Source organism: Gallinula chloropus (assembly GCF_964237585.1).
Source record: "Gallinula chloropus genome assembly, chromosome: 3".
Taxonomy (NCBI): domain Eukaryota; kingdom Metazoa; phylum Chordata; class Aves; order Gruiformes; family Rallidae; genus Gallinula; species Gallinula chloropus.
This window is the reverse complement of record NC_140087.1, coordinates 43,092,581-43,106,437: the sequence shown is the minus strand read 5'-3', so window position 1 is coordinate 43,106,437 and position 13,857 is coordinate 43,092,581. Positions and strand designations below refer to the sequence as shown.

Genomic DNA, 13,857 nt, shown 5'->3' with positions numbered 1-13,857 from the left:
CTTGTCTGAATGCTGAGCCTTAAGTAAGGCTAAATATGGTCTTTCTTGTCAGATGGTTCTGCTGATATTAACCGGAATCCTTGCTACACTGGCACCCATAACTGTGACACCAATGCGATATGTCGTCCAGGAACTGGCAATCGTTTCTTCTGTGAATGCTCCATTGGCTTCCGTGGAGATGGAAACGTTTGTTACGGTATCAGAAACTGTTCATTACAAAATGACAGCAAAAAGTTTGCTTACTTGAAATGTATTGACCTTCAGGACTAGACATTCCAGCAAAATGAGCTGCCCATAGAGGCTGACTTAGGGAAAGCTGGGTTAGAAGGATGCTGGCATAGCTTTTGTGTCTCAGTAATCAAAGCAAGCAAGTTTGACTCCCTTGAAGGCTCAAACTTGGGTAAGCTTTGCTACCTTAAAAAGCATCTTTCCTACACAGTTCATTCTTTCATAAAACCTGTGGGAACTTAGCTGTGAGAAACTGACTGTGATGCAAGTTCTGGTTAAAATGAGTCAACTAGGTTAAAAGTTCTTAAGGGAGATGAGGAATGGCATGTGCACATGCGTACAGAGTGCAGATATGTGGAACCCATTGAAATAATCTTTTTCAAGATCTGTTTCAAAAATCCCTTCTATTCAATGAGAGGTTTATTTCCCAGCTCTGTGTTCTTAATGTATTTTGGGCACAAATACTTGTTTCCAAGAGGCAGAAGTGTCCATTAATGACATATTCCCTGTTAGTTGAGTTGGTTTTTAAATTGAAAAAATGCCAAAACACAACCCTCCCCCCATTCCAACAAACTTGCAAATGAAAACAGCATCACACTGTCGCTCCTAGTTCTCAGTGCTGTGAGTTGAGCAGCAATGGGTTAGAGATATATATGGATAATGAAGAGGAAGTCTTTTTTTAAAGTTCACGCTCCCCCAGCAGTCTTCATTGATTCTGATCAACTTGTGGGTTTTCTTTCTCAGTAGCTCTTTCTTCTTCTCTGATTTCCTGTCCCTTCCCTTAATACTCCACTATAGAACCTCTTCTGGGGTTTCTTTTGGTGCAGATTAGCTGAGGATACAAGTTAACCAAAACCTGATTTTCAGGTTGTTAACATCTTTTAAAAGATATGATCTATCCAAGACGTAATTTAAATAGGCAAGTCTGCTTTATTCAACATTTGCATGGCTTCTGTTTTTCTGGCATCTGTATTAAATGCATCTTTGTTTAACTGTAATCCATATGATATTCTAGATGTTGATGAGTGTTCAGAGCAGCCCGCTCTGTGTGGCAGCAATGCGGTCTGCAATAACCAGCCGGGCACCTACCGCTGCGAGTGTGTTGAAGGATACCAGTTTGCAGCAGATGAGCGGACTTGTGTTGGTGAGTTTGACATTTCATAAAAGCTCTGCCCACCTGCTTTCAGGCTGTGATTCATCTCAGAGACAAGAAATGGACCTTCTAGGATCTGCACTGTCTTCTAACGTGGGTTGAATTTAGAAGCTCATGCTGCAGTTCATAGAATCATAGAATGGTCTGGGTTGGAAGGGACCCCAAGGATCATAGAGCTCCAACCCCCCTACTACAGGCAGGGACACCAACCTCCAGGCCTGGATCTACACAAGTTGATGATTACAGATGATTGCAGTTGGTGATTACAATCCATTAGGTAACTGAAGAAAGGCCCTAACATACCACTATTTTATCTCATAAAAAAATGCCCATTCAGAATGTTTTGAAACCACTAGGTTGAGTCACCAACCCTGGGTATATTTAAAAGACAAGTATATGAGGTGCTTAGGGATATGGTTTAGTAGAGGACAGCTATGGTTGGACTCTGTCTCAAAGATCTTTTTCAACCTGGTGATTCTGTGAAAAATAAAGTGGAAAATATTATTGAATGCTTCCATCCTTTCTGTACCACTATTTAGCCTTAGCTTTCATGTGGAAGTAAAATTCTAATTTGTAAAAGAAAAAAAGAGAAGTCATTCATTTGTTGCTATTTCATATGTTGCTATTTCACAGCATCTCGCTTTCAAGATAAAATAGGACTTTTTCTGCATTTTCTGTAGTCCTGAGCTTTGACTTTTTTGGGTTTTGTATCTTTATTATGTCTAATCCAGGATTAGATTTAACATATTAGATTCTAGTTACAGTTTCATTGTTTGGACAAGGCAGCGCAGAGGTCTCAATGTGTCTAGCTAATCATGCAGAAAAGGAAGCAATTATAACTACAAATTACTTCACTGTTAGTGTCTTTGAGATTTTGAGGAAACCTAACTAGTTTGTTAATGGATCATTAAACTCCAAATTCAGTAGTTGTCACTGATTTAGTTATTTAATTTAAAAACTTTTCTCTGGAGGAAGCCTGAGTTAATCTGTATTTACTGGAATAATGTTCTCTTCCTGAGGCTTATTTTTTTCCTCTTTACTGTTTTTCTTTGGTAGATACGTCATTTGGTAGCTGAAAAAATTGATTGAAATGTATATTGAAAGTTAATTTTCCATATAGAAAGAAGAACCATGAGCTTTACCCTCAACAACATTAAGCTGATTCTTTTGTATGTCAGTTATATTGCAAATATCAAAATCTAAATAAATTTAAAAATAGCAGATAGAAGAGGGTCAATGGCTCTAATGCTAGAGCTGCAATAGTTAGGATAGGATATATGTTAGATTTTTTTTGTTAGAACGTTTGTCTTTGTTTACAACCTGACAGTGATTCTGTACTGACAAAACCTGTGCACATCCTTCCAGTAAGGTTGGACCAGTTCTGTTTCTTTTGGAAATAGCTGATAACTATGGAGGATTATGTTCACTTCTGTCATGGCTGCTTTGTAGAAGCTTAGTTACCCTTTGATCAGCTAATACATTCAGGTCGTTCCTCACCTGAACAGTCTGCCAAGACTGTTCTTCAGCTAAGACTGAGGAGTATTAGAGCAGAAAGATGCATTTCTTCCCACAGTGCACCCTAACTCTTCCCTTTGTTGCAGAAGAGTTGGAAAAAGCAACTTCTGCCAGGACACTGAAAGGGACAGGGTGAGATGTGGAAGAGGGGATTCATATTCTTTCCATTATGTCCACTACTGCCTCTTTTTCACTTGGACCTGAAAGGGAACATTGGGGATTGGACTCTAAATGACCTTTAAAGGTCCTTTCCAACCAAACACATTCTATGATTCTTCTCTCCAACCATGACCTTGCTGGCTTCACTCTACCATTTCCCATGAAGCTGAGGTGTCACACTTCTAACAACTGCTAAGTGATTCTTTGCCCAGTTTGAAGGACTTGAGTTTGGTCCTTTCCTTCAAGCAAAACCAAACTTTGCATCCATAAGATTGAAGAGAGGGAAGATGAACTCTAGTTTCCTAACAGACTGAAAATAATTGTCATGGCAATCTTGTTCCCGTTTCTACAGGTCAGGGCTTCATAACTCACAGCTTGAAACCTGGGAAGACCAACAGTTACCTTCTTTATGCTTTTGCAGTTTGCTCTGGGATACCAGCTCTGACTCAGCTTTTCTAGAACTGCAGCTTTTTCATACCAGCTGTGTGACTCACTGGATGGATTTATAAGAAAGTTGTAAATAAATGTTGTCCTCCCTATTTATAGGAGACTTGAGGACTCCCTTTGAGCTCCAGATCTTATGCATTTATAATGCAGTTCTGAATAGATTCTTTTGTAATCTAAAACTTACTTCACTGAACAGAACAGATATAAGTGATTCTGACAATGATGTAATCTCCTCCAGAGAAATGGAAAAAAACCCCACTGTCTTCAGATCTGTCTCTGATGGCAGATTTCTGTTATTTCTCTGTAGTAGTTTCCATCTGTGTACCATGATGAAAGGAGCATTGTAGAGTCTTGTCTTGGTACCCTGTCAGCTCCTCATAAGAACTGCATAAAGAAACCCTCAATGAACTCTATTACAGCAGCTGGAAATATGTTTCTCAATGTACACACTGCAAATTCATCTATTTCAGGGGCCAAAAGTTTTGTTGTATTTTGCCTCTTCCTATTTTAAATACCATGGTTTCCTTTCCCATTCTCTGACATTAGAGGTGAGCACAGGCAGGGATCCAGTGACTGAAATGTGTGTGAAGCAGTATGCTGCCTTCAGAGTCACTGCTGTTAACAGTGAGAAAGTGAGGAAAAGCTGCAGGTTTAGTCCTAGCTTCCATGGTTGGTCAAAAATCTCTCCAATAGTTGACAAATATGTTTATCTTGTGAGTCACAGGTCCTGTCTTGTGCCAAATGATGACAGTCCAGGGTCAATCCTAGGCTAGTGTAGCAAAATATCTGCTAACTCCCAGTGCGGTGAGCTGGCCAAGGAGCTAACACGTGAGGTACCCCTGTGAGACACCATACATGTCTTCATCCAGGACTCCCTTTCACAAACAAAATCTGTCACTGTGATAGCCTTTCTGTCCTCTTCTATATTACAAACGTTTAGCAGGTGCTGAGGACAGTTAGTTACTTGTAAAACATTAATGAGAAGATTTAACACCAGTGAAAGGGGAGATCTTGGCAAAAAAAGCTCCAACCACAAGACAAAAAAGTTTTCTTGTTCCTTTTCTGTACGCTTTCACAGCTGTTCTTTTCTCCCTGTGAACTTGTCATGAGCTTCAGACTTTGCAGAGGAAAATTCAAATGTTCTTCTCCTCTTTTGCATCCAACCTGCAGCCGTTGAATACGTTGTAAACCATTGCCACGCAGGCACACACAATTGTGACATTCCTCAGCGTGCTCGGTGTGACTACACCGGAGGCTCTGCCTACATCTGCTCATGTCTCCCTGGCTTCTCTGGAGATGGGCGTGCCTGTGAGGGTTAGTAGCACCATTTGTTGTGGGGTTTGTATACTCTTTATTGCACAACTTGGCTGGTCATTGCAATGTCCTATAGTTACCTGTGATTTAAAGCAGGAGTTTCCATGGTTTAAGTCCTTCAGGTAGGCATTGCATTAAGCTTTGGTTCTATCCTCCCCTGGCCTTTGAATTCACTCTTCAATATTTGAGCTACAGAAGGTCCAAGGAGATGAATGGAGAAATTGCAGTTAGTAGACCAGATCTTCATCTGCTGGAACTGTTTGCACTGTGCTGGTTTATATTACTAAGGTGGTGACGCATGATGCTCAGACTATGTAAAAAAAGTTATAATCTGTTTCATGCCAATTGGACTGCAGTGGGGGAGCAGCTTTACCTAACTACATCTTGGAAATCATGCTGGCCAAATCCTACTTCTCTTGCTGTGTTTTTCTCTTGAGAAACAAGGGCATATATTTTTAAAGTACTGTGTGAGTTAACAGTGGTAGTTACCCAACAGAATGGCAAAGTGCAGCAATTTCTAAGACACAGAACCTGAATTACATGTGTGCTTTTTAACCTCCTTTGCACTTCTACACAGATGTTTTTCCAAAGGTCTGTAATTCTATTCAGTTATCCTAAAATAGGACCTTGAAAGTAGTATGGCAGGTTTGCACTTGGATTCATCACTCTGGCTTATCCATCAGGAGGAACAGCTATCTGAGATTGGTCTTTTTTTTTTTTTTCTTTTTTAACAGATATAGATGAATGTGAACAAGGCCACTGTCATCCAGATGCTTTTTGCTACAACACCCCTGGGTCCTTCAGCTGCCAGTGTAAGGCAGGTTATCGCGGGGATGGTTTCCGGTGTGTGTTAGGAGGTAAAATTTTATAGTTCTTGAAAGCTGGACCAGAAATATAATTTGGGAATTGGAGGATATGTGTTAATACACGATCTGTTCCGGAGAGGAATCGAATTGTCTTAGTCGAGTCTTTATGCTTAAATCTTCCAATTTTTTAACTTTACCAAGCTTGTGTCAAAATTTATGTCTTGACAATTATCACTTTTGCATGAGACCATGTGCAATGTCCTGTTTTATGTTTTGTTTGTTTGATCCTCAACAGTTCTCAGCCGCAAATGGATGCTACCTTTTGAACTTGCCTTATGTAAAGCTTGATTTGGTTTCCTTACATGGTAGTCACTTATCATAAAACATCCTGTTAATGTTGGTGATGTAACAACTACAGGAAAAAAGTGAAAGATGAGACCAAAGTACCTACACAGCTGTATTCAGCAGGATCCTATGTGCCAGGAATAGCCATCAAAAGTCTAGAAACTGCAGTTTCTAACTAGCACACAGCTGTTTCTGTATTTACCCAACTTTTTCTATTCAGTGGGAAGGTCTTTACCCTCCTGTACTTCTGCTCTTGCATTGTAGTTTGGGCCTTGAAGTATAAAATTCCTGTTCCTGAAGGTATGCTTAAAATAAATAAAGTAAGGAACACTGAAGCACAGGGTAGCGTTGTTAGAGTTACTTTAATTCAGAAGTGTGGCAAACTAATGGGACAGCACTCAAGTTTTGTAGAATGGTGAATGTTTTCATCCAGGAAATAACACCTAACTTCTGAGTGCAATGAAACCCAGTTCTCCTGCCTGCTGTTGGGCAAAAGACTGCACAGACTGAAACTGGAGCATCTCCCCTATGAGGAGAGGCTGAGTGAGCTGGGACTGTTCAGCCTAGAGAAAAGAAGACTAAGGGGGGACCTTATTAATGTTTATAAATATTTTAAGTATGGGATGCAGGGGGAAATGGCCAGTCCCTTTTCAGTGCTCTGTGGAGACAGGACAAGGGGCAATGGCTGCAAGTTGGGGCACAGGAAGTTCCGCACTAACATGCGGAAGAACTTTTTCACAGTGAGGGTGACAGAGCCCTGGGACAGGCTGCCCAGGGAGGTGGTGGAGTCTCCTTCTCTGGAGATATTCAAGACCCATCTGGACGCCTATCTGTGCAATATGAGCTGGGGAGCTGCTTTGGCAGGGGGGTTGGACCCGATGATCTCTCGAGGTCCCTTCCAACCCCTGTGATTCTATGATTCAAACTGTGCAGCCAAGAGTAAGAAAGGTGTAGGGCCAGAGGGAAATAAGGCAAGAATCAGTAGGTTGGAGGAGGGAGGTTGTCTTTAATTGAGTTTTGCACTGTGGTTTTAATGATGTCTAAAGTATTTGATGATTCAGAACTGAGTTTTTGAGTTGTTTTCATATTGGATGTACTGGCTTAAAAGTGCTTGTCTGTGTGGCACAATATTGCTACCTGAGGCATTGCTGAAACTGAATACTTTTCTTTAGCCACAATACTCTGACTTTTTTTTCATAATTGTATGCTCAGAAAAGGCATACAAAGCTGCAAAGGTTGTATCTGGTTTCAGATCATATTTAAATGACTTCCTCATATGCTCAACAACACACTACATCAACTGACCAAGTGCTTGTAGTCTCTTCTATCCTAGGTAAACTGTAGGAGGTATTGCAGCATTTAATTCTGAAGTTCTAGCTTTTGTGACTTTGTCAGACTTCCAATATTATTTTTAACTAACTTTTCATGCATGAATGCCCATTTGTATTTTCATTTTAAAGCCAGATGAATGAAGAACTACCTAGTGTTTCTGACCTGTCTCAAAATATTTAGCTAACCATCCAGCTGATGAAACCAGGATCATACCTCCTAGAGAAGAAACTTATTGTGAATAGCTTGACGTAAAATCAATCTTCTTCAGGAAGAACTGTAGAGGCAGAAATACTGTTTTCATGTCTGGCACATCACCTTTAGCTGAAACAGGTGGTTTGGTAGAATGAATTCAACCAATTAACTTTATTAACAGGACACAATTAATTTCTCCTGAGTATATGGGACAGCATGTTAAAGTAGGGTGGTGTCTTCGTTTTTGTTGCTGATAACAAAACCTTTAAATGTGCAGTAGTGTGTCTCCTGAACTGCTAAACACAGTGTGATATTTTATTGTAAATATTATGTGGTTGGGTTTTTTGCTGCTTATCCTGTACACATCTTGACTTTCTTAACTTGCACAATTGTATTTTGAATGGGGATCTTTCCCTGTCGTAGCTTTATAGTAGTAATTAAATATTTTAAAGAGTTTTGTATCTGCTGTTTTAGTGGATGGGGATCTGCCAAGTCTTGTTAGTTTTCATATATGCTTCTCTGATTCTGTTTTTTTGTTTTGTACTACCAGTAGAAGACATGACTTAGAAACACTTATAATTTTGTTCTGATCATTAAATGCTCTGAGCAGACAAAATCTGTGTAGATATAAAGTCTCACTTTAGCTGAATCCTGACTGATTTACAGAGTATCTACAATGTTCTGCTAGTCTGCAGCAATGGCAGTGTTAACAAACTTGGCTACTCCCTTTTTAGAGAGTTAATAGAACAATAGCTGCCCTTGGGTTGTCATCTGTTGCTAAAGCTGTAGTACTTTTAAAATGGATATATCCAACAGTTAATCATTGCCAGGAGATAGAATTGAAATACATTTTCTGAAGCCTAGCAAAAAACCAGCTTAGTTTACTTTAGCACCCAATTTGTAAAGTAAGTTCCTTCAAAATAGAGATTCCAGATGAGGCTGTATTGTATTCAGGCGTAATTAGAGACCCTTTCTTCCCACTAAGACTTTGATCTAATTAGCCTCAGTCAAGTCACTGGAGTCTTTGCTGGTGGTTAATAGTATGGAAAGCTTCATTCATCCGAATACTCCGTTCTTTTTGCTGTACCCTTTTCAGGCCCATGTGTACAATTGCATGCTTGTGTGGCGCCTTTATTGTATGAAACCTACTGTTGAATCTTAACCACTGCTGAATGGCAGCTCTTGCATCAAGCAGACTAACAAGTAAGATGGATTTGAGTCACACACAAGAGAATGTCTGTAGGAGTGAGCTAGTGGGTTAATGAAAGAGTTAATGATGCTGGAATGTCCCGCTGCTCCCAGCTATTAAGAAAGTCTGTACTTCATTATTTCCTCACGCTTCATTTTTCCATTTCAAAAAACCAGATGTCTGAGTGTTTCTATCCCTGCAGACCCCAGACACTGTTTACTAAACAGAAACAAATCTAGATTCTTGGAACTAGGGGTCTGGCTGTTAAGAGCCATTCCCTGGTCCTCTGTATACAATCCCTTTCACATGAGAAATGCACTTAACAGGGCAACACTGTAAGTTATGGATTACAAAGGGAAAAGAAGGGACAAAGGGAAGCGAGTTACTTTGTTTTGGGTGTTTTCCTCTTTTTTTTTTTTTAAAGAAGTCTGAAAACAATTAAAAATGTCAGTATAACTCCTTGTGGTATGTGGGGAATAAATTGATACACATGGGAAATTAAAAAGTACTGTTTGATTACATACTGATTCTGGACGGTTTTAAATCACTTCTGTCTTTAGCTTGTGAATGAAAACCTCTCAGAGTAGTTGTATTGGTTCTTTAATATTTTTGGAACGTTGTTACAGAACTAATTGAATTTGATTTAGTGTGTTAGATTGTAATTTCCCCTGCAAAATTAAGGGAAGAAGCTCCATAGATCTGTTTTTCATCATGTTTTCTCAGCCTCTGTCTTTATTGGGAAAAGTCCATAAATCATTTTCTGTAGTTCTGCTGCAGGAGTTTTCCTTCATGACCAAAAAATACTTTGAAAGTTTGAATATGGCTTTAGGGTTTTCCCCTGCCCCCATTGTGTTTGTTTCTCTGCTTATGTGAGAAATGTAACATGTATGTTTTTCACCTGGCCCACCTTCCATATCTCTGCTATTTCCATTTAATTTTTTCAAGTGATTTATTTCAGTGACTTTTAAGTTCCAGATTGGTCCTGGTCAAAACAACTGAAAGAACTGAAAAGCATGTATTTAAGACATTAAAATTTATTTTTCTGAGGAAGGGTATGTGTTTACCTTGAGTTCAGAATGCAGCATTCTACATATCTAATCTGACTTGTGTGGTACTGTGGTCAGTGGAACATAACCTCTTAATCAGGTTCTTGATCTCTATTCTGCACTTCAGCTGCTCTCTGCAGAGCTCTTCTCTGGACACCAGTTCAATTTTTCACTATTCTTTTGAACCGCGGTTACCAGAGCTGTACTCAGTATTCCTTGAACCATCTCCCCAGTCCCACATTCCTTCTCTATATCTGTGTCATGTTTTGTGTCTATATGTTGAATTCTTATTTATAGCCTCTCACAGTCCCTACAGCACTGAGCTGGATGCTGGCAGTTTACCTGCTTGCAGTCATCTGCTGATTGCTTGCTGTGATTAAGCTGATAGCATTTTTTGTTTGTGGTTTCCAAGATGCCAGTATAGAGGCTCATCTAGTCTCATACACTTCTTGGAATACACTGTGTAACTTTCCACTTGACTCTGTGAATCTACTTGTTTGTTTCAGTGACCTCAATTTATCTAGTGGTGAGGTCCTGTCTTTCTCATCTGTTATGGTCTATTTTGTGACCCGTGGCTGTATATTTTCCTCCAGAATCCTAATGAAGGAATTATTTTTTTATAAGGAAATTTATAAATAAGACTTTTTAAAACCTGGTAATATGGAACTTATTAGAAATATTGCTACTACAAATTACTTTTTGTCCACTGGCTTGGGTAATTTTTCAGTTTTTAATCATTTATCAAAACAAGGTAGCTGACAGTATGGCACTTTGTTTTTAAAGTGATACTGTCCTGTGAGCATCAGCAGAATGCCCTAGGGAATTGCAAAGATAGGTCAGTGTGTTCCTTCGTCAGCCAAGCATCAACTGCATCAAAAAGCAGCCAGAATGGATTTTTACTCAGCTTTATAACAAATGCTAATCAATAATGTTTAAATACTGATACTGAAAAACACTGGAACTTGATCCTGCTGTTAATAAAAGGCTGTTGCCACCCCCACTTCCCTGCATCACTGAAGAATACCCCAGAATTGCTCTTACTGTCTGTTTCATCTGTGACAGTATGAACTAACCCTAGTCTTAGCCCATTCTTCTCAACATTGGCATGATCATTTGGCTTGTCTTTCAAGTGTGTATTTCAAGGATGGTAAGAACCTCTGAAAGTCAGGGTGGGTAACCCCTGCATATGGAGCCTCGGAACAGGCATGATGTATTTTCCATTTGCTACCCTTAGGTGTAGTTGTAGATGTAATAGCACTGTTAACAGCAGGTAAGCATTATTTCTTCCTGGCTCTATCCGTTGTAGTTAACGGAGAGTTTTTTTTCATGCCAGTCAAGAGATCAGAGAGCTCTCCTAATGTTAATTGCTCTGCATTTTTTAAGAGTCTTGACAAAGTATCCCTGTATTTATATTAAAGGAGGAACACTAAGAAACATTCAGGTTGCTGGGCTGGAGGAAAGTTACTAGTCATAATGTTTGTGTCTGGAAGCAGGCTTATGAAGTAGCACTTGTACTGTCTAAATATGGGACAATTCTTGTTATGTGTTGTCTAACTCATACTATTAGCTCAGCAAGGCAGGGAACCTGCTTTATTTACAGTGTCAATCTCCTCTCAAGCTCTGTCATAGCTAGCCTCATTTCAGACAGCTAATTAGCACAGGTTTAAGCTTGTGAAATCAGAACATATTTTAAGTATGTGGAGTAAAACAATGTATGACTGTATAAGCAATATAAGCACCTTGTTTGTCCCAAAGAGCTGTCATTGTGCCTTCATTGCAGCATAGGTTATAATGCTGGACTGGGATTCAGCTCACTTTCCTTTTTCAGTCTCTAAACTGGCTGTTGAGACTGCTTTTACATTGAGGGGAAATCTTATCAGCAATTAGTTCAGGTTTTGATTCAGCTGCCCAGACACTGGTGCCTTCCTCAGGATAACAGGAATGACAGAATGATGTGAATGCCCTGGATAATACACTGCACTGCAAGGAGTCTATGTGTTAGTGTATAGCTGTGTAAATCTGGGTACTCGTACTTAATCTGACTTTGCACCCCTAGTTGAGGAGCCTCAACTTTTAGACTTAAGGACCCATTTCTTGTGGTCAGTGGCCCATTGGTATTTGACAAACATATGTCCAAGGGAATGGCTATAGCTGGGGAGGGGGTGAAACAGTCACATTGAGTAGTGCCTACAGCTGCAGGAAAGGTGCTCTTTTGAAAAGTAGGAAATCATGTAAGGGCATTTGCCAGGGGAAGGAAATGTGCATCCTTCACTGCTTATCTCTTTGGTAAAAGTCGTTTAAACAGGACTAGTCTCTTCTGAATGTGTTCTGAGTGAAGATTACTGAAGATGCCCTCAGTAGTGTTAGTGAGCTGTAATATGGAGCATAGTAATCCTGACCATGATTCAGAGATAAGGAGAGAAAAAAATACAGTATGGATCCCAAGTGCCTAGTCCTAGTTTGCACTGTCCTAACTACTTTAGGGTCTGGTTTTGGTTTATAATTTTCAATATTAGCTAAACTGATGTTAGTGAGTTGAAATTAGTTTAACGTAGAAAGACAGGTTAAAATGATTGAGTCAGCAGGGATGAATATGGTAACATTGTTTTTACTTCTTTTCAGAATGTTTCTTTAACATAAACTACTTATCACATTAGATATTGTTATAAATGCTCATCATAAATAAAAGAGACTTTCAGGAGCACAAAAAAGTAGTAAATGCATCACTATTCCTAAAAGTGAGTAGCAATGGGGTATTTGACATCTTTTTATGCAACTGAAAAACCATTGTTGATGGGATTTTTTATAGAATGAAGAAATCATATTCCCTGCCTTCTAGAAACTGAGTATTAATTTTGAAAATTAACTTGTCTGACTAGTCTTTTGACTTTAGTGGGGCTAATTGCATGAGCAGACTATTTGTGAGATTGGTTTTGATCTTACAGTCTAAGTACTCTTTAAAAATTCCATCATTCTTGTATAAAATCTGCAGATAGAAGTGTGAACATTGCCTTGAAGTTACAACAGACTTAAATATTTCAAGTTACCAATAATACAAATTTATTTTAGGTATAACAGCTGGGTCCTTTCTGGAAGTGTATACACACTTCTTTGTATAATTAATATTTTCTAACTTTCATAAATTTTATCTTGATTATTGATTAAAAAATTAAAAATCAATTAAAAATTTTAGGCTGTTGGATATTCTGTAATTCTGGTGGTTTCAGATGGGAAGGAAAACCAAGTAGCATTTAGATTTGTTTTTATATCCCGCTGAGGAGGAGCTAGCAATATTAGTCTAAGATGACATGAATGCAATGAAGATTTTGTTCTGAACAAAAGCAGAGTGGATCAGTTTCCCAGTGCATTTGCCCTGCTTTCTATCAGAAGCAGTGCTCATAATTAGAACTTTAAAAATGTTTAAAGTGTGACCAAACTACCCAGTTACTGGAATTAACATTTCTTTTACCTGCATGCTGCATAGTGTGTTGAATACATGGAAACAAAATTTGAGAAAGATAATGGAGGCTTTTCTTCAGGGTCTGGATTTGTGGGTTGATTCAGTGCTCTCCACCACCCACATTAAAGCTGATGCCAAGTATTTCAGTTGTTTAGAGTGAGCTGTTCTCCAGACATTTGTATTCCTCTAATTGTGTCCAGGTGCATGAAACTTGTCCAAAGCTTTTGCTTGCATAACTAGATTAAATAATAATAAAAAACCCTACCCTCCATGTTTGTGTGTGATTTACACTGCAGCAGTCTTGTGGGGGCATGGGGTTAGCTTTTTGGTCAGCTGGGCTAGGTTTAGTCTGAGCCACGCACTGCTAATACTGTCCACCAGGTAGTGTAAAAACAAGGGAGGAATAAAGGGAGTTCTGATGATCAAGCTCCTTCAGCCGGCAGTTTGTGGCAAGTATTTCTGTCTGTCTGATGGGAAAATGATATTCCCCCATAATTAAAGGTCTTTCTCAGAACCCTTCAGGGCTTTCAACTGTAAGGTAAAACAAAACCAGATTTCTTTGTTTAAAGGAGGGAAAAGATTATCTTTACTGTATTGTGTTTTATTATATTTGTTATGCTGTTTGGCATCTAGAAGGCTGTATTACTCCAGGTGGCATTCCCTATTGCATA

General features: G+C 39.1%; 1 protein-coding gene across 1 annotated transcript in view; it reads left to right on the top strand.

The window, feature by feature from the left end:
- Positions 1–13,857, top strand: part of NID1 (nidogen 1) — a gene marked incomplete at its 5' end in the record, with an annotated part of 46,505 nt that overhangs the window by 16,553 nt on the left and 16,095 nt on the right. The window contains 4 exons of the mRNA XM_084260990.1: positions 53–196; positions 1,244–1,372; positions 4,673–4,816; positions 5,551–5,673. Of these exons, the coding sequence (XP_084117116.1) occupies positions 53–196; positions 1,244–1,372; positions 4,673–4,816; positions 5,551–5,673 (540 nt within the window). The remainder of the gene's footprint in view (positions 1–52; positions 197–1,243; positions 1,373–4,672; positions 4,817–5,550; positions 5,674–13,857) is intronic.